The following is a 20453-nucleotide window of genomic DNA, read 5'->3' on the forward strand; positions in this document are numbered from 1 at the left end:
GTAAGTTATACAAGACAGAAAAACCATGGCAGTGCCACAAAGTTTTTTATAACTAGAAGGAAGAAGTGGTGCTGCGGTGCTACTTCATGTATGAGAATGCTAGAAAGCAGTGGCTTCAGATCGACACCTTTTCTCGGATAGCCAGGAAATCTTGACAACACGCCTCACAATGAAATGTTTCGCTTGTCATGGTAGCTTAATTCCGACTGAAACAGTGCGTAGGATGCTGCTTTTCAGTGTCGAAATAAGAAGTCGTGCTGGGATATGCAGTTACATCAAACGTCCACAGTAACACTTCCAAATCAAACGCGTAAAAAGAAAGAGAAAGACATGCTCACTGCATTTCAGTTTCAATCGTATGTTTCAATTTTTGTTTACTAGTTATAAGAGGGCAAGCATAAATGTAAGAAGTATAACAGGAAAGCAAAGGTATCTTATGAAAGCTTAATTCCATGATTCATTTGCACAGCCATGGCCATATTTTAAGTCGAGCCACATTCAAAACAAAGTGAGTCTTTTGTGTACCGGCACTTTCATGGTGTCACAGCACCTTTTAAAAAGCTTGTATAGATTGTGGTGCCAGATTTTCCTCTAGGTAATGCAACAAGAAACTTTCATGAAATACAGCCTTCATTTAAAGTCATATAGTCAAACCACAAGCACTATCAAATACACACATTACATTCTGGGCATTGATGTGCCAAAATCTCGATCTGATCATGAGGCACGCTGTAGTGGGGCATTCCTAATTAGACCACCTGGGGTTACTTAGCACGCACCCCATGCATGGCGCAAGAGCATATTTGTATTTCACCCCCGTTAAAATGCGGCAGCCACAACTGGGATTTGATCCCGCAAGAGTCCCACTCCTGCGCCTATTGTGCCATTTTGATACAAACGCAAACTCCTGCACCAATACGTGGAAAATTGACCAAAACTGCATCACACTGCGGCAGAACGGCTTTACCATGTGTGCTCTGGCAGTGGCTGCGAACAGCGAGCAGATTTGTTCTCTGGAAAAAAGTGCAGCCATTCACATTCCACACACCGCACAACGACGCCTCCCCCACATATTTCTCGTAATTTTCACGCTTACAACACTAGACTTTTCAGTGCTTCCGGCAAGTGGCCGGGGCGTGCGCAGCCACACCCAACTGTTGTCACTGCTGTCAGAACAGCCAGGGCGGCTGTATTTAGAGTCTACTATAAACCGGCTGAGTGGGCCAAGCGACGTGGCGCTCCCTAGCCGACGCGCAAAACAATGAAAACTATATTCTAGGTCACAAGTGACTGGCCGCACTGCCAAAGGTGTACACAGGCAATATCTTTGTGCAGCAGAATATAGTACTGAGCTTACCTGTCTGATTACTGGCGGGATTAGACAATGTTATTTTCTGCTTGACACATGATATGTTGCAACGACACGTAAGATGGCAGGGCCTTATCAGGACTACAGTGGCGGTTACCACCGGTAACATTAATAGCCACCCTAACCATGATTACACAGCAACATGGCAGTGCCCCAAGCAGCCCAGACTGCCTGCTTCAATCCTAATTCACACCTGCTACTGGCTCTCTGCCCTGGCAGCAACAAATAAATGGTAAAATCCATCATCGCTTACGCTCATCTCAAGCTGAGGACAAAGCATTAGGTATGTTTTGTTGTTATTATTGAGATCAGCTGTTTCTTTTGACTCTGCTAGCACTACAGAAACAGCACTGAGCAGTAATAGTGGTTCGACTTCTATTTAGCAGATGGTCGCACAGCATTAGCACTGGTGATGCATTTACAATGCAAAACGCTATGAATGCCTAATTGCTCACTGCATAATTAATTTACTACTCCGCTTTAGTCATAGAGTTTCCTACAATAATTACTAGAGGGAACTCTGGCGGTGCAATCGTCCAGCTACCAAGGGAATGATGGGGAGCACATGAATTTCTCTGGTCTTCGTACTTATGCATTCAGATGTTCTTGTGGTTTTGTTTATTACGCTTTATATGCTTGCATTGCCGTAAATTTCAGAGCAATCTGTACTTTTCAAAGTGCAGAAGATGCTGCAAACACGCAGAATTGCTGCTAATTGCAACGGTTCAGCTTGTCAAGGTGGCCAAATTGAAATCCGCCAAGTGTCTCAACGCACTGGCTTGCCCGTGACAAATTCATAAGGATGTCTTATGTCACTTGTAGATGCATGCATCCATGGCGTAATGGTTTCAAAACCAGGCTTCTGTGCTAGCAGTCCTGTGATCGAAACCTGCTATCAGGCAATTATAATAATGCTTATTTAATTATTTATTACACAGCACTTTGTTGAAAATTATGAGTTCATAAATTCACGAATTTGTCTGAAGCCAGAAGAACGAAGTTTGGGCAAACCAAATGTACTTCCCATAATTCCCATGCTGGCTGAATCGCTCCCATTGCAGCTCCCTTAGACACTAGCACTACAGTTCCCTCTAGTAATTATTGTATGAAACATTATGGCTTTAGTATGGTACATGATGATGGTGGCAAGCAAACAGTAAATAGACACCGAGCAGAGGGTGCAGCACATGTGAACATTTATCAGGGCATTGCTCTTACTAAAACTGGCTAAAGAGGCTTCATTAAACTGCTCAGAAAGCATATCGCGGAAGCGAAGCCCCGCTGTGGCATTAATGGAAACGCAGCCTATAGTTACAGCACAAAACATTTGTTGCCAACAGTGGAGGATGTAGCGAAAGGATGGCAAATAGATGCTGAGCAGACAACGTGGAGCCGATGAACACATCTTGAGAGGCATTCAGCTCTTATATTGGCTAAGGAGCCCTGCAACTTCCCCAGTGCTGTAAGGAACTAGTGAGATGGAGTATAGGCTGAGGGCGCTGCGAGCGAACTCGATATTAGGGAAGCATATGCTTCAGCGGGCTCAGCGGGCGGGTGTCTCTGTTACCAGGACCGGTATAACGAAAAACTATTCTCATCTGTTTTTATGCCCATGCTGGCAAGGCCTGAGTCATTTTAATCAATCATGCAGGGGTAATGGCAGATTTCGAATAAAATGTTGCAGTTTCACCCAAAAAGCCATCCTGGATGTCACTGGTAGTGAGAACATTAAGCAGAAAGTCAGTAGAACCACCCTGCTGTTCCTCTTGTTGCAGTATGGTACCATCATCTCATTTCTCATTTACTCATTTCTAGAGGGAACTCTGGTGCTGCGATCATTCAGCCACCATGGGAATGATGGGAAGTACATGGATTTGTCTGATGTTCATGCTTGTGGATTCATACATTCTCGTGTTTACTGCTTTATCGACTGCGATAGAAAATTAGTAGACAGCTATATGAAGTAAGAATAGTAGTCTTATCGGCTGTATAAGCTTACAAACATTTGCTTACTAAATAAACTTAACAAGCATGGTGTCAGGCGCACAAGCAAATGTGAGCACATCTTAGTCGATGAGCGTGGAAACTCACTGTCAGAACGCTGGAGCGAGGGAGTGCGGCAGCAGCAGCAAGTGAACTGGCCTTCATGCTGCCTCACGCTTCAATGCAAACGAAGTGGCAAGAACACAGCACACATGAAGCTATCAGCACTTGCGCTCTGTCACCATCACAGATCGCTTTTAAGATAGCGCCCGTACGGCTGTGCCATGCACAGCAGTCACCGGACTAAACCCCCCATCCCCCTTGCACCCCCCTCTCCTGGTGCCTTGTGCATGACAAAAGACGGTGCACTTCCTCCCCACTTTCTTCCCTTGCATGGGCGAGATTGAGCCGCCATGGTTGGTAGCAGAAATGCACCTGGAGAGTCCATACAACTGCTATCGCAATAAAAACAGATTGGAATAGTTTTACGATTTACCAGCCCACGATTGATTGCGGCTCTCTGGGTCTGCGGACCGCAAGTTGAACTCCCACTAAAGGTCGGGGTTTCGAGTGCCCTAAAGGGACACTAAAGGCAAATATTAAGTCAAGCCAAGGTGGTAGATTAGTGCGTGAGAATCTCTAAGGCGTCAGTATTATCATGAACAGAGCCTTAATAATAGTGAAATTGAAGTAAATGCAGAACACAATTAGAGACTCCCCTGAGACATTCAAGTACTTGCCCAATGACGAAAGCACTCCTCAGTTAAATTCTGTGACTAGTACTCAACCACTCATTAAAAAAAAGACATCTTGTATTGTATTATAAGACGAAATAAAATGCTACTTGTCCAGTTCTACTTCATTAAAAAAAAAGACTGAAATTACACTTGACAATGACGTGGGTGGTCGAAAGGTTTAGTTTTCGCTCGACTCTGCCCACCCTTTCGCGTTTCAGTAGTTTCGTTGTTGCGTATTACTGCGCTGGTTTTGCTGGCTCGCGAAACACTCACAAACTGCAAGTAGCAGAGACTTCTGATCCATGTGATGTCGCGAGATGCCCGAACGGTCCATATCACTTGAGCAAAAAGCAGCTGCCACGGCAAACCCTGTCTTGGCTCGCTACTGGCGTCTGTCAGGCGCCGTTTTACTCACCGATGGCAGCAAAGGGTGGTGATGGTGCATGCAAGGCCACCGCATTCCCGATTCGGTGGTGGGAGATTTGAATTTCGAAAAAGTTATTCGGAGCCTTCAGATGCAATTTTCTCATAAACTAAGCCTTTACTTGGCATGAAACAAGTGTTGCGAGGTTTCTGGAATGGTATTGAAACAGTCCACGACGACTCAGTATGTGCCTTTAGTGTCCCTTTAACTATGTCTTAGAAACTGGGCCTAATTAACACCAATAATCGCAGGTTCGACTTCCACCGATGGTCGTGGGTTCGAGTGCCTTAACTCTATTTTAATTGACCGTGCCTTAATTAACCTTGCCTAATTCACTCTGCCTTAATCCACTCTGCCTTAACTGGTGTGGTCAACTGCCTCGATTGGCTCACTTCGGCTCCCTTTACTTTTTGGACCATCGTGTGGTCGCACTAATGCTGCCTCATGAGTCATAAAATGAGTTTGTATTAATAATTAATTAGTACTAATCAGCAAGAGCTGATTACGGATGCTAACCAACTACTTACAGCTACTCATCAGCCACAGCTGATTAGTAGAGCGCAGTGGACGGCCGGGGCTGCTGCAGCCCTGGACTGAGGACTGCACAGCGCACTCCGGGGGAGTGCAGCAGCATTTTCACAGCTATGTAATGCTTTCAAATCAATCTGCTAAACGCGAGACTATAAAAACAAAAAAATGCATCGTTGAAAACATTTGCTGCATTCGTAAGTTGCAAAGTTGGAGGACCCAAGCACCTTCGCCAACACAGAGCTGCACTCGTGTAGAACTACATGCGGCGCTCCCCCCCCCCCCCCCCCCCCCCTGTGGTGGCAAATTAAGACACGGGGTCGCCCACAATATACAGCGCCTACGGAGAGATAAACAACTGAACCTAGTCTAGTAACGTTGGCTTCACCCTTCCAAGTGCCCTCTGCGTTTGCACTTGGAGGCCGTTCCGACCTCTGAGGCTTGTTGTTCTGCCGGGCCGCCGCCGTAATTTTGCGATGAAAAGTGGAAACACTACATGTTAACCGATATGTACGCAATAGGCTGGTACGGTTTATGCGGATACAAAACAGATTATATTCAATGGCTGCTGAGTCGGGGATTTGACTTTACTACTTTTAAAACGAAACTACTGTTAAGTAGGTACGGTTTAATGAGGTTTAACTGTATTGCACTTTTGCTAAGTGTTCTTTGCATTCAAGAAACTTTATCGTGTGACCTTCGCCATCCTCTATGTCTGCTTCTATAATGATTATTGATCGCAATGAATTGTAACAATACATGCATTTAAACAAGTTGCTCAGAAAAAAATGTTCACTTTAGGCTATTCTTGCTTTAAAATTACTATTCGCTCATTGATGTAAGCTCATTTAAAGGTTATGGTAAAAAAACTATGGTATCCATTCCCTCCCTACCTTGGGGTATGGCTGCTTGTTCTTGGAGCTGGCCAGTTTCGTAGACAACATGATCACCATCAGCAACTTCTTGCTCAGTGACCACAAACTGAGGCTCCTCATAGGAGAGGTCAGCTGGCAGGTCAGAAGGTGCAGTCACTCCAGCTGTTGCTACTGCCACTCCACCATCTGCAGCCTCGAGTGCCGTCTGCTGATCATCTGGTGCTGCTGCTTCAGTCTCATATGTAGGCAGGGTGACATAGCACGGCTCTGAACTTGTGTCAGCCGCTTCCTGCACCACCTTTAAAAGATTAAAACAGAGGCAACACTGTTATAAGAAAAAACTGATTGATTGGTTGATTGATTGATTCCTTTCAATACAGAAGGATGACACTCAATTCTTAGTTTGACAGAGGGACTAGGAAACAGGAAACGCACACACACTTACACACATTTCACATACAGCACTTCATTCCATTTGAACATGCGAAAAATCCCACAAGGTGAGGACCTGACATTCACTCAGACTTTAAACTACAAAGGAGACTCACACAGCAGCCCATGTGGCCTTGTGTTTCCTTTGTACCTTCAGGCTAGGTTTTGTTTGTTTCAGACTTTCCCTTCCATGGTTGAATCTGTCTGTGCAGCAATAGTCAGTTTGTTAATACATATAAACTATCGGTTTTGCTAATGTGTGGTAACATTATTAGCAAAACTAAACATTAAACTAAACTAAACTTCATATTCTTAAAGAAAAGAAAAGGGAAGTTAGAGTTAAAGATTAAACAACATATATGCTGGTGGGATCCAAACACACATATGTACTCCACATGACATGTGATGCCCTACGAATTAAGCTACGGCTATGTCTATTCTGTTGTTCACTTTCTTAGGTATTAGCATGCATGTATTCATAACCTAGCCTAGCCGACCAGTGGCAAGTTGCCTTTTTTTATACTTTCATTTTCCTTTTCCATAACTAGGAATATAAAATGTATTTCAAATGAAATTCTCGTCCATAATTTAATTCTACACTTCACAAAGAAAAAAATTGTCTTAGTTTACTGCATGCTTTCCTTGGTTTCACCGTCTGTTGGCTTCATGTGATTGTTTCTTCGTATTGCGGATTTCCACGAAACTAACTCATTTACTAAGATAAGACATGTGAAAGTGCATAATGGTATTCACTTATGGTGTTTTCTGCAGGTCAATCTAGAGTGGCTGCAAAAATCCTTGAGCGAGCGCTTGGATTTAAGCAATCTGAACCTGGCAGCAGAGAGCAAAAATGCCTATGTGATGGATCATACCGAAACTTGTTGCGCACGCATCGCAAAAACCGGTTCCAAAAACAGTGCCTAATTTTCACTCTGTACATTTTCATGGCAATCCAAAGTTGCCATCCCTCAGTGGGCCAAATGTAGGATGAAAGCGGGATAAGTTATTTGTACCTTAATATGCAGCGGTAAGGCAAGTGAGAGTTATCCGGTGCAGAGGGAGTTGATCTGTCATGACCAGTGGAAAGAGTGAACCTGCTCCAGATCGATCACCGGATTCACCACCACAGAGCAAAAAATCCTGCTTCGGATCGACCAGTCGAAAGCAGCATTATACATTGTGCTCATTGAACAGCAATGGCTGACATAATTCACTGTTGCTACAAACATGCTATCCATGACAAGCAATTAGATTATAAGAATACACAAACTCCTTCAGTACAAATTCCAATGTTTCTTTCCTCCTGTTATACAAAGTAGCATACGTTAAGCATTTTAATACAATTAAGCAGAACAAATATGACTTCCACAGTCTTTAATAAACAGACATAGACAGGTGAACTGATTGATTGATTGATTGATTGATTGATTGATTGATTGATTGATTGATTGATTGATTGATTGATCGATCGATCGATCGATCGATCGATCGATGAAAGCAGCAGAACTGGGAAAACTGCAGCCAGATGAAACCAATGATTGTCAAGTACACAAAGCAGCATTTAGTAGGTTTCTCTGTTCAAGGGAAGTAGCCCATTCAAATTCTCGGTATAAATGCCATCATAATCAACCGCGCTCATTCCACACCACATCTTAGGGAGTTACGCCAACCCCACAGGGTTGATTAAACAAGAAAAAAATGATTACATACTCAGATGCTGTGTAAAGCAGAGCCTTTAACAAGAATAAAACTTCTATTCCAGTCCAAATGTAGATAATAATTGTAATACACCCACTAGATCTGCAGTGGCCACCACTAGCTGGTGACTGAGGAAGAAAAATAAGTGAGTTAGCGTAGAGCACAGAAGGGGAAAAGTGTCCCAGGAAGATGTATAACACAGTTTTCATCTTTATTATTCTCTATTATTAATTTCTTATAGGAAATTCTAAATGTAAAAAACTTCACATTGAATGCATTATATTTTGAATACATAAAACCTCAAGGGAACCTATTTAAGAATTTCAAAGACAAGCTAGAAACTGCCTCTCTAAAGGCAGTTTCCAAGGGTATTTTGCCTGCTTGCCTCAGCAGAAAATTATACACTAGTTTCAGCCAACAGCTTTCATTATCACTCCCTTGGCTGGCTGAGGTTGCTATTTACACCAACCTGCACATACAACATCTTTTCATGCCAGGGAACAGCACAAAATGTAAAGCTACCATGTTCTGCATCTGTGAAGATGAATCATCCTGCAGAGATTGGATGGCAGCATGGTCCTCTGCCACGGTTCCCGTAGCAACCACTGTTTCAGTCAGCTCAGACACACCAGTGGAGACAACATACTGGCTGGACGCTGCTTGATTCAGCACAGACTCTTCCTCAAGCACATTCTCCATGATTACAGATGTCTCATCCTTGACCACCACTTGGTCCGTAGGGTCCACCAGGTTAGCCATGTATGTCACCTATGCAATGTGTAAAACAAAACATAATGAAATCAGGGACAAGAAGAAACTTAAAATTGGCATTTCATATGCGACGCATTAGTTGAAATCTGAGCTGGTTCTTGTCAGTGAACTTTCAGAACTATCACAATTATCAGAAGCCCCTTCAATTTGTGCATGTATGCTCTGACCAAATGAATGAATGATTAAAAAAACTACGTCATCTCTTGCAACTGTCTCAAGTCGCTGTAGCAGCTGCGAAACATGTTCAAAATCTTTGTGACCTGGTACATGAGCATTTTTATGCTGATGAAGAGCATCCAGCAAGTCTCTTTTCGCGAATAAGCAGGTGCTTTGCAAATATTCACAAACTTGAGAAACACTGCCACAGACCGCGCCTCGGAGAACCTATAACCTACCTGCCTGCCAGCTTCATCTGTCACATCAAAAGGCATAGAGATCTCAATAGTATCTGGTGTGGGCCCCTGCTTTATCTGGGCCCGACCACTGGCAATTGCCTCACGAAGTTCCTCACTGCTAAGGCCTTCAACTGCCAAGAGAACCTCTGAGCTGCCTGAAAAACAAGAAAGATAGCGCAATTAAGCCCTATACGTACACATTGCAAAGGCAAGGCTACAGCTAACGTTCATGACATCATACTCTGTAGCCTGTTTATAGCATATTCTATAAATCAAATCCACAGACATCTCACACAGAGCTGAAACAAGAGCTTTCTCAGTAGTGATAGCAGAAAGAAATGACTTGAGCACACTAATGTCACCCACCATGTTCACCCATTACATTGGCCACAAGGGATTCCGTAGTGTCCTGCACAATGTTGGTGCCAACACCGGACATGGCAGAAGTAATGTTTGTGCCTTCAAAAGCCACTTCAAAGCTGGTCACTGTTGGATTGGTAGCTGTCTCTGCAGCATGCTGAAGACTCTCGACAGTGGCATCCGCGTCCAGGCCCATGTCTGATTCGAGCCCTGTGTTCCCGAGAGCCTGAAAATGAAGGAGGAAGAGGGACGGTGCAAGCTGCAAAGAAACTAGCCTTGGAAATAAAAAAAAAAAAAACAAGAACTAATCCAGATTTTATGCACTGTAGGAATATGTTCAGGTAAAGCTTTTGTGAGCCAGCAAGAACAAATGGCGTAACATGATAAGGACACAGCGCACTATCGTCACACCTTGTGCAATGAATTTCAGCGAGAAATGCATCCCCCGTCCTTGGTTATGGTGGCAGACTTCCCAGAGGCTTGCAGAAAAACTAGACTTAATGCCACCACTGGCCAAGACATCTAAACTTTTGAATGCCACAAAGAAAGCTAAACACAGCCTACCAACCACAGGTCATTTTATCTTACTGAAGCTGCAGAATAGTCGTTCAGCAAATGTGGTTCAAGCCTTTCGTTTACTTTCATTGTAAAGCAGGCATTTCGGCTCCCCGTGTGGGAGCCGAAACATCTTGTTTTCTTTTCTTTTTACGTTTTTGGTCAGCATCCATTTTACCTTTGACTTGCAATTGTGGTTCTTTCAGGTACAAAACTTGTATACTTCATTGCCAGCTAGCACAGTGCTGACTAGCTAGTGGAGTGTTGGTTATAGTGGTGATTCATGTTTGAAGGGTAGCACAGGAACCTACACAGGATGTAAGAAAGATATAGAATGACCAGACAAGGTGTTGTGTTGTTCTTTTCATGAGTGCCTAAGCGCAACTGAATGAGGACGCAGAAAGAAACAGATACACAGAGACAGCACTGTCTCTGTGTATCTGTTTCTTTCTACGTCCTCATTCAGTCGCTCTTATACATTCTATCATGGAATCTAACCAACTAGCCCGCCAACTTGTTTTAACCAAATGTTTTTTCTTTTGTTCTACGTAGGTTTTCACACTCCCCTTAAGACATGAACAGTGGCGTAGCTAGGTCGTCTGGCACCCGGGGCCCTTAGCTCTTCTGTCACCCCCGCCTCCCGGATATAGTCGAGGAAGGCGAGGATATCGACAATTTTCGGGTGTCTTCAGACGTATATGACACCCCCTTATTGGCCCCGTGCACCCGGGGCCTACGGCCCCCCGGCCCCCCCTGTTGCTACGCCACTGGACATGAATCGGAACCAACTACTAGCCCAATTTACAATTATCCTCAATAAAGCGACAAAACAAGTCCATCAAGTGAGAAATCGAGCACCTGGAAGCAGCTACGCCAAGCCCTAGGGAGGTGGGTAAACAAAGGTTCACTTTAAAAACGTGCCTCAATAGACCATCATACCAAAAAGCTTAAGTACAATGCACCCAACAGAGGACAGAAGAACGACACAGACACACATACTGCATTGCTCTTGTGTCCCATTTTGGGTGCACACAACGTAGTACTAGGTTCCATATGACATACCAATAAGCCTCAATGTGCAGCTGTAGTCAACAGAACGATCTCACAGCAAGTTACATACACTACACCACCAGTGCCACATATTATTCCAGTAACAAAAGTCCTTAGTAGACTGAATGGCCACTACAGCTGAAAGTGCGCAGTTTTACAGTATTTATTTTTCTCTTTTTCTTCCAGTGAGAGGGCAAGGAGGTTAGTATGACGTAGCAGCAGTGCTAAGGAGACATAGCTGCACTAAAGTACCTCCTGCCGAAAAAAGAAGCAAATGCTAATACACCCACGATTTGAAATCCAAATTTTCATAAGCCTAAGTGCAATCGAAAATCAGCAGAAACTGCCGGCATCATGACATTGGTCAGACAGGTGAGCAGGAACATTGAGCCTGGCAAAATCAATTTCTTGTGCCACCCGAGTGCTGCTTTTCAAATGTGTCAGATGCTGAAAGGCCGACAAATCTGTAAAGGGTACGTATGTTATAGCTACATCATTACCTAAACTTTTATGTGGGACAGATGGATAGGTAAGAACAACAGAAAGGATGGGATTGTATATAACATGGTAGCCTTAAAGCTTTCAACTGTGTTCCCTTCGTGAGATTAATGTAAACACAACCACTTGCTGCAGGTCACAATAGAATAGTATGCCGAAGTGCAATTGCAAACTTATTAATGGCATTTTTTATATACACAGTATTGGTTCCTAGCTTGTGCAATCCTAAAGTAATCCAAAACACTGTGGCATCTCATGATAGAAGCAGAAATGCCACGTGTGTTTAAGTACTACGTATTATTATTTGTGTAATATGTCAACTGCTGGTACTTTTTACTGTAATAATTTTTCTTGCTAAGTATATATACACTTTTTTGCTGTTTAATAGTATTGTGATTCTTTGTAACATATTATAAGAGGTCTCCCTACAGTGTTTCACTATAGGTCCCCTTTCTGCATGATAGATGTACCCTTTTATGTACATGCACTAAAATTTAATAAGTACTATTCAACTTCAAAGCCCTGCTTCTGTAGATAAGTAAATATCAGTTGCGGAATCGTTGGGCAACACAGTGATCCCTAAAAACTGCATGCATTCACGTAAGTAAAAAGCTCTACTCTCAGGGCTTCACTATTTTCTGCTCACCTGCTTAACAAAGCATACTGATATGACATTCTTGGCTTATCATTCTTTTTTCTGTTAAATGAAGGGCCAAGCCTTATATACACTAGAAAAGATAGCGGCAAGCATCAGAGCACCATAAATAATTGACTGTAATAGATGTTTCTACTTAAATGTTTCAGTTTCGGTACCCAAGATGTGTATACGTCGTGATGTCATGATACATTGGCTTGCTCTATTTTTGCTATCGATGCGGCAGTCACACGTGAGCACAGCCATAAAAAATGCATGTAGCAACATAATCACAGTAAGCCCTATAGCTAAAGGACGTAAGCAAAGTCTACTTGGTCATGTTGTCAAGATAATGCAAACAGCAGCAGCTCTGCATTAAGAGATCAGCTTTAGTATCATATTAAAATACATTATACATGCTTCTCAATCTTCGTGCTTGCTAAATTTCAGCCCTTAACGCGTGAGAAGTGAGTGGTGTGGTAGAGTTTCCACAACCTCAAAAATATGTGACAGTCCTCCTTTAAACCTTACAGTGCCATGGCTGAGCCTCACTCATCCAGGCATTTTTCCATATATATACAGTAGAACCTTGTTGATATAATCCCGTCTTGTGCGATTTCCCGGAGCCAACATTTGCGATCGTGAATGCAAAAAAATGACCCAATACAGTCACGCTTCTTTTTTACTGGTTAATATGTTCCCGGAAAACATTATATTTTGGCATCAGCATTCAGTATATCACCATATCGCAATCATGTGATACGTTTTCTAGCCCTAAATCCTATGCAAACAAGAAAAGGCATGAGGCATGTACAACTGAGAGCAGTAGGCGCCCGCAACGACAGCTTCCATGCAGTACTCGTCCACCCGTGTCGCATGAAAATGCAGCCATACACTTGGTATCCTATACCGGTACCAGCAAATCTTGTTGGTTGTCACACGTCGCCATTCACAGCTGTCGCCGCCACCCCAATGCAATAAGCATCTTCACCTATCTGTTCCACAGTACACATGGCATAGTGCAGTTGGAAGCTTACTGCATGCTTTTAATAGGCGATAGCCCAACATGCTGCTATCCCCTGGTACAGGTGGTGCGAAGTGACCATCATGTTTCGATCTGGCGGCATTGTGGCATCATATTCCAACATTTCCTACCAGCTTGGTTTTGTTTCGGTTTCGTACAGCTGTCTTAAAGCAACAATGCATGTCTCGTGCCACGATTTTCGCAAAGTGGGCACATCAAAGCTTTCCGCCAGAATTCTCCTCCTGGAAAAGCTGCTAATTTAGGTCAAACTTGAGGAGCGCGAACATACGCTTGCCAAGGCCAACAATGCGCACCTCGGGCTGCTTGGGCCCCACCAGATCAGCACACGTCGATGTGTCATGCTGCAATGATTCACGCAACGCTTCGCCTTACGTAGATGTCAACTACAGTTGAGTCTGCTGAATTTTTTAGTGACTTCGGATGGTACATTTGCCTGACTAGTATGTTTTGTCTAGCGTTTCTTTTTTTGACAAAACATATAAACAAGTTTCTACTGTATATGCCAGTGACGAGTATTACTCATCCAGGGATTTACTCTTGACCACTAAAGACGACGGGCATGGGGCAGTCATTTTGTCATTTTCGTGTGAATGCTGCACTACTAGATGACACAAGCTTCTCAGAAAACTGATTTATTGTGGCCATGGTTTAGGGCGGGGGGTGCAAGAATGCAATGGAAGTCTGGCTCCCATGCGTTTTAAAGATAGCGGTGTTAACCTAAAGGCCAATCAGAACAAAGTTTCACTTTTGCTAAATGGTTATAATTGGGTAGCACATGAAGCAAACTTCGCTAAGCTGCAGGGCTGGTAATTAGTACCTAATTTTCTTAGTAACAGTCCCTAAATAGCATCTAAGCAGACAATATGTACACATGGAAGTTGGCGGATGTGACATAAGTCCCAGCAGATCACCTCCGACATTTCTCAGTGCACCACATGCAGCCGTGGGCTGCGTCTAATCTTGAAGCCGTGCCGAGAAGCTGGGCATTTAAGTCATGCATCGCTGGTTCGCTTTTTAAGTGGCCCAAAATTTTGTTGCAGTGACAGCTGCTGTGACGACGACTGCACTTTTCAATACCAGAAATGTGGTGTTCTATGACTTCAAGTAAGGAAGCAGACATGAAAAAAATTTCACGTTCACATTTTTTGGCACCGAAAAAATATATTGAGTCGTGTGTGGAGCTTCAACTTAGTGCTGATGATTGCGAGGAAGAGTTTGAGCCTCTGGCAGCCTCTCTTATGTGCATGTGGCTGAACGGAAACACTTTACCACCTGCACCTCCATGATTTGCTTTCCTCACAGTGCTAGGAACGGAGTGACGCATGAAGGACAACAAAGGCAAGCCAGACTTCCGTTCCAAAATATGTTCTATACGTTCCTCATATAGACTTCTGTTTTTTATGCCTGTATGCAACTACAAAAACATGAAAACACTGACAGTGACAGACAAGAGAAAATAACTAATAAACTGGTGATATGGCAATAAGGAAAGCTGTTCACAGTGAATCAGCCATAAAATAATTTGTAAAACTTTGATGATCTCTAGAAAAAAAATGGGCATGAGAAGGGTTAAATATACATGCCACTCATGAATTCCTAAAAGCGTACAATCACTCCAACATGGACTACAATCTGTTTTACCTTAGAGACGAGCATGGCGCTAAGCGCATCGGGGTTGGACCACTGGGCCTCCTCTTCGGGGTGCTTCTTGCGCAGGTGCCGCTTCAGAGAGTGGCGCAGCTTGAGGCTGAGGCCACAGTAGCAACATGTGTACACCTGGTTTGAGTGGAACATGCGGTGGTGGCTACGCAGCTGGTGCTCCTAGAAGGCAAACACAATAGGCATGAGATGATAAAAAAATTTTAAATAGAACTCTGCCATGATGTTTAGAAGTGTTGACAACTCAGCAAGAAAGTCATTAAATTTAGCAAGTTTTTAGCTATCTTAACACCAACATTGCCTTTTTAGTGTCGTAGTGTCTGTAAGAGAGTTTGCTGATGGGCTAGTTGGTACGTGATGCTAAGAGCAAAAACAGCACAAGAAACGGCACAGGGAAGAAACTTCCTTAGCTTTATTTTAGTGATATAAATTGCCAGCATGTTGCCCTGGTAAAAACCATCAAAGCAATGGGCACTGATCAAAGCAGCAATTCTTACTGCACAGAAGTTCCATGCAATTCTTGCAGAACCTGATAAACAAACAAAAATATGCCGTGTAGGATTTTCAGGCATGTTCACACATAGGGAATGTTCAGCCACATTCTTGCATTCTGTGATAACTTGTGCAAATATATGTGCAATACCTTAGAGTCAATTATAAAAGCGGCCTGCACACTGCACTTTGGCACAAGGTGTTATTTTGTGACTAAATACTAGTTTTCTTTTTTAAATGATGTATTTGGAGCATGCTTTGAAAGAGTGGGCAGCATTGAGGTGATACCTGCTACAGGAGTAAACATGGAAGACATGACTTCATAAAATTAAAAGCTCGTACTTGCTGCCAGAGCTCTGAATGGGCTCCAGCATCTAGATTTTGAGACTATGGCTCAAGAGCTTTCGCATAGTTTGCATGATGTTCCAAGTTCGCTATCATATGATTGCTTTTGATTTGTAATATCATGTCTGGATTGGAGCTCCAGTAAAGAGGAAAGAAAGGTAGGAAGGAAACACCAGAAAGAAGGAAATGAAATTATAAATATAAATCAAAAAGAAGGAAGAAAATGTAAGACAAGAAGGAAATAAAGCAAAAGAGACAAAAAAGTCAGTGATAATGAGATGCAATAAGGTTGTCTCATCTTGGAGATGCTGAACATACGCCACTCATTATCACTTATAAACTGATCTCTGATACAGAATGTACAAGACAAGTAGACTCAATGTACAGCCAATACCTTAACAAAGGCCCGCCCGCAGACACCACAGGTGAAGATCTTGCCTCGGGAGTGTTCCAGCATGTGGCGAGCCAGTGACTCTCGCGTAGTGAACACCTTCTGGCAAACAGTGCAGCGGTGGCGCCTCTCGCTCAGGTGCGTGTCCTCGTGCTTCTGGAGGTTGCCCTTTTGGAAGAACTCCTGCTCCCCATAAACAACACACGCATTCATGAACGCCAATTCTACAGTGCTTATAGTGAGGGTTGCAGAGAGTCGACTTCTTTTTACTCTAAGTACTGCATACATTGAGCGCTACATACTAGTGAGAAAAAAATAAAAAAAGAAAGTGCTTGCGAGAGCACCAGTAACTTGTCATTGGGCCCTGGAACATCGGCCAGCCTTCGGCATGACCTGCCCCTTCTGCCCTCGCCCGACTGCCCTCGCAGATTTACCGCACCTCTTATGAAGTGATTCAGAACTGCACTCATAAAGACACCACTACCTGTCAAAAGTGGGGCTACACCCAAGCTGCCCACTAGACTACCATCTGTGGATCTATGGTCTACACTATAGACACCTGTTGGACCTCATCAAACATAACAAAATACACATGTACATATAATGTGCATGCTTCACATGTTTTACTCCACAAGACAAACATTAAAATTGAGAAAGTGCATGTATAGTCGAATCTCAATAATGATCACAGATATAACAAATTATCAAATGTAGCAAATTAACTCCGAATTTTATGACTAATATTGGCATGTAATGAATATATGCTTTTATGGAATATTGGATATAACAAAGGTACTTTTGTACCATATGCAAATTCGTTATAATGAGTTTCAACAGTATAGTGAGCCTCATTCTTTATGATGTTGCAGAAATTAAAAATTATAAATGCACCTATATTAGCTTTCTTTTTTTTTTTTTCTGTGAAATTCAATAGTTGCAGGTCTGCAATTACACAGTGCAGCTCTTTAAAGGCAAAGGTAAGTTTATTACCATAAAATGTTTTTGTTGAGAATGGGGCATGTAACCAAAGTGAATACGTCCTAATTATAAGATCGTGTGCAAAGATAATGTACCTTACGTTGTTTACCATGATCTTACACGTGCTTTGTTTTTCTCAAGGAGGTTATCTTAAAACCAATTGGTATACCTAAAAAAATATTCGTGACAGTTAATGAATTCATTAACTGGCCTGAGTTGCCATTGCAGGACACCCAGTTTCTCTTTTGTGAAACTTCCTTCATCCTGCATATTTCCACACAGCTCATTTGCTTATAACACCAAAAATTTTTTATGATTGCAAATAAGTTCAAAAGGTCAATGAAAGGGGCTAGCTGGTGCCTGTTCATACTTTCTTCTTGTGCTATCTACAAACTTAAAAGATGAAAGGACAGGTACAGGAACCCTGGACAAACGAATGATGGTGCACAAACTTATGTGACATTCGGGATGTGATACTAATAAACCAGTTGTAAGTGTGCACACTATTCGCTTTTCCATGTTTCCTGCACTCGTCCTTTTGTCTTTTGGTTTGTACATAGTGCAAGAAGAAAGTATGGGCAAGTAAGTGTTGGGTCATCCAAAAATCTACATGAATGACATCAGCCTAATTACCATTTCAGTCATTTTTGTTACGAGGTACTAGAGCACTGAATCATACTTGCCTTGCCACAGACACCACACTTGAACCTCTTGACACCACTGTGAATCATCATGTGCACGTCCAGGGACTTCTTAGTCTTGAAAAGTTTTTGGCACGTTGGACATGGGTACGTAGGATCACCATGTACTGCATGGTGCTCCAACAAGAGATCTTTACGATGGAAGCGTTTGCCACAAACGTCGCACTGGAACCGCTTCTCTCCATGAAGGGTCCTGAATGGAGAGAAAACTACCATTTCTGGGGCACTCATACAGAAGTGGATACAATATTTTAACTTGAAGCATGCAAATTGCAAAACAATCTTATTAGTGTATTAGTGCCCATCTTATCTATTTTGTACTTTGAGTCTATGTCGTTTGCACTGTTAGTAAATATGTCACAGTGCAATCCTCTCACAATGATACTACATAAAATGAGGCATCGCTTACAACAATTGGCAACCATTAGCATTAACTTTCACATCGGCTTTACTTAAAAACAAACTGCGCTCAATTATGTGATTATCTCTGTGATAGTGGATACAACAATGCATCCCCAGCATTTCAAGACATAATTTGCTGCAGAAGAACAGTAAAATTCTGCCCAGGGTAACAATCCTAATGTTGAATGAAGTTTCAAATGAATGCTCCAGTTCAACCTTACATGTTGTCTGCAATTTGAAGCTCTGCATGAGATCTACCTTCAGCATGCACTAATTCAATGCAACAGAAAGTGCAATCACCAAGCGCCACTTTCAGGAGAGGCGAGCACAAGCAAATTCTAAAGTAACAATTTTATTTTTCACAGCCCTCATTTCTATAACACAGTTTCTTCAACAATGCAAGTACAGTTAAAGCTCAATACTATAATGAACTTCAATATAACAAGATTCTCCATATAATGAAGCATTTAACTTTTTATAACATTTTGTTCATAGAACACCATGTATTTTGAACCTCAATGTAATTAAGTGTGTTTATACACAATTGTTTCTGCTTTGGAACTCTTTCAATAGATGGCAACATAAGTTTAATTCAAGATCAGGAAGGCTGTGGGCCTTGTTCTGGGTGCATAATTTTATTCGCCAGTTCTTGTGCAACAGCCTAAAAAAAATAAGGGTCACTATATGCCATATTCGGCAAGCTGTGCAATAGACGGTTAAACTATAAAGGAGATTTATTGGGTTCGTAGCGACCGCCGGTCCTGGGATGCACCGAGCAGTTCCCGAGCTCGAGCCTCTGCTGCGCGCTTGATGCTGCCGATGCTGCTGACTCTGTGCACACGTTCGTCATCTTCCTTACAATGGCCCCGCGGAAATAAAGGAGCCATCCTGGCGACTTCGTTTTCTGGAAGGACGGTAGAATGGTGATACGGCTTGAGACGCTGAACGTGAACGACTTCGCGGTTACGACGTCACATGTCGGACGGTGGCGTTAGCGGCTCAACCAGGTAAATGATGGGTGATGTTCTCTCGAGAACGCGGTATGGCCCGTCATACTTCGGAAGGAGTTTTGAAGCAAGCCCAGGCATGCGGTGTGGCACTAACAACCAAACGAGAGCGCCCAGGAGAAAAGTGGGAGTCGAGTTCTGGGCATCGTGAATGGCTTTTTGACGGTTCTGGTCGTCCGAGGTGAATCGGCGGGCCAGCTGGCGACATTCCTCGGCATGTCTGGCGGCTTCCGAGATCGGCAGGCATTCAGATGGGTCAGGCCGGTAGGGTAGAATGGTGTCAATTGTGTGCGAAGGATGACGGCCGTAAAGAAGGTAAAAGGATGAGAATCCGGTAGTGGCCTGAGTCGCGGTGTAGTAGGCATAGGTGACAAACGGAAGAACTAGGTACCAATTAGAGTGATCAGGTGAGACATACATGGCGAGCATGTCACCAAGAGTTCGATTAAAGCGTTCCGTGGTATCGTTAGTCTGTGGGTGATAAGCAGTGCATTTACGATGAACAATGGCGCATTCAGCAAGCAGTCGTTCGATGACTTCAGATAAGAAGGCGCGGCCTCTGTCGCTTAAAAGTTCACGTGGACCTCCGTGACGAAGGAGAAAACGACGAAGTATGAAACTGGCGACCTCCTGCGCTGTAGCATTTGGTAGAGCAGCAGTCTCCGCATAACGGGTTAAGTGGTCTACTGCAACGATTATCCACCTGTTGCCGGTAGGAGTCAACGGAAGTGGCCCGTAGAGATCTATGCCCATGCGATCAAAGGGTCGGGATGGGCATTGTAGAGGCTGGAGTTCACCGACGGAGTTGTGCGGTGGCGCTTTGCGGCGTTGGCACTCATGACAAGAGCGGATGAACTTTCGAACGAAATTGTACATTCCCCGCCAGTAATAGCGGTGTCGAAGTCTTGCGTAGGTCTTGAAGACTCCCGCGTGGTCACACTGAGGGTCGACGTGGAACGAGGAGCAGAGCTCTGATCGCAAGATTCTCGGAATGACGAGTAACCAGGTGCGTCCCTCTGGGGCATAGTTGCGTCGATATAGTAGCTGGTCGCGAATCGCAAAATGAGGAACTTGGCGCCGAAGTGTACGTGACGCCGGAACTTTTGACGTATCCGAGAGAAGGT

The 20453-nt window shown here is 43.3% G+C and overlaps 1 protein-coding gene across 1 annotated transcript in view; it reads right to left on the reverse strand.

Moving 5' to 3' along the window:
* Positions 1 to 20453, reverse strand: part of LOC126536779 (uncharacterized) — a 79809-nt gene that overhangs the window by 5719 nt on the left and 53637 nt on the right. The window contains exons 17-23 of the mRNA XM_055074161.2: positions 17903 to 18113; positions 16245 to 16424; positions 14996 to 15175; positions 9579 to 9798; positions 9213 to 9367; positions 8569 to 8814; positions 5935 to 6214 (exon numbers count right to left, since the gene is read on the reverse strand). Of these exons, the coding sequence (XP_054930136.2) occupies positions 5935 to 6214; positions 8569 to 8814; positions 9213 to 9367; positions 9579 to 9798; positions 14996 to 15175; positions 16245 to 16424; positions 17903 to 18113 (1472 nt within the window). The remainder of the gene's footprint in view (positions 1 to 5934; positions 6215 to 8568; positions 8815 to 9212; positions 9368 to 9578; positions 9799 to 14995; positions 15176 to 16244; positions 16425 to 17902; positions 18114 to 20453) is intronic.

The sequence above is a fragment of the Dermacentor andersoni genome, chromosome 4 (assembly GCF_023375885.2).
Source record: "Dermacentor andersoni chromosome 4, qqDerAnde1_hic_scaffold, whole genome shotgun sequence".
Lineage (NCBI taxonomy): Eukaryota > Metazoa > Arthropoda > Arachnida > Ixodida > Ixodidae > Dermacentor > Dermacentor andersoni.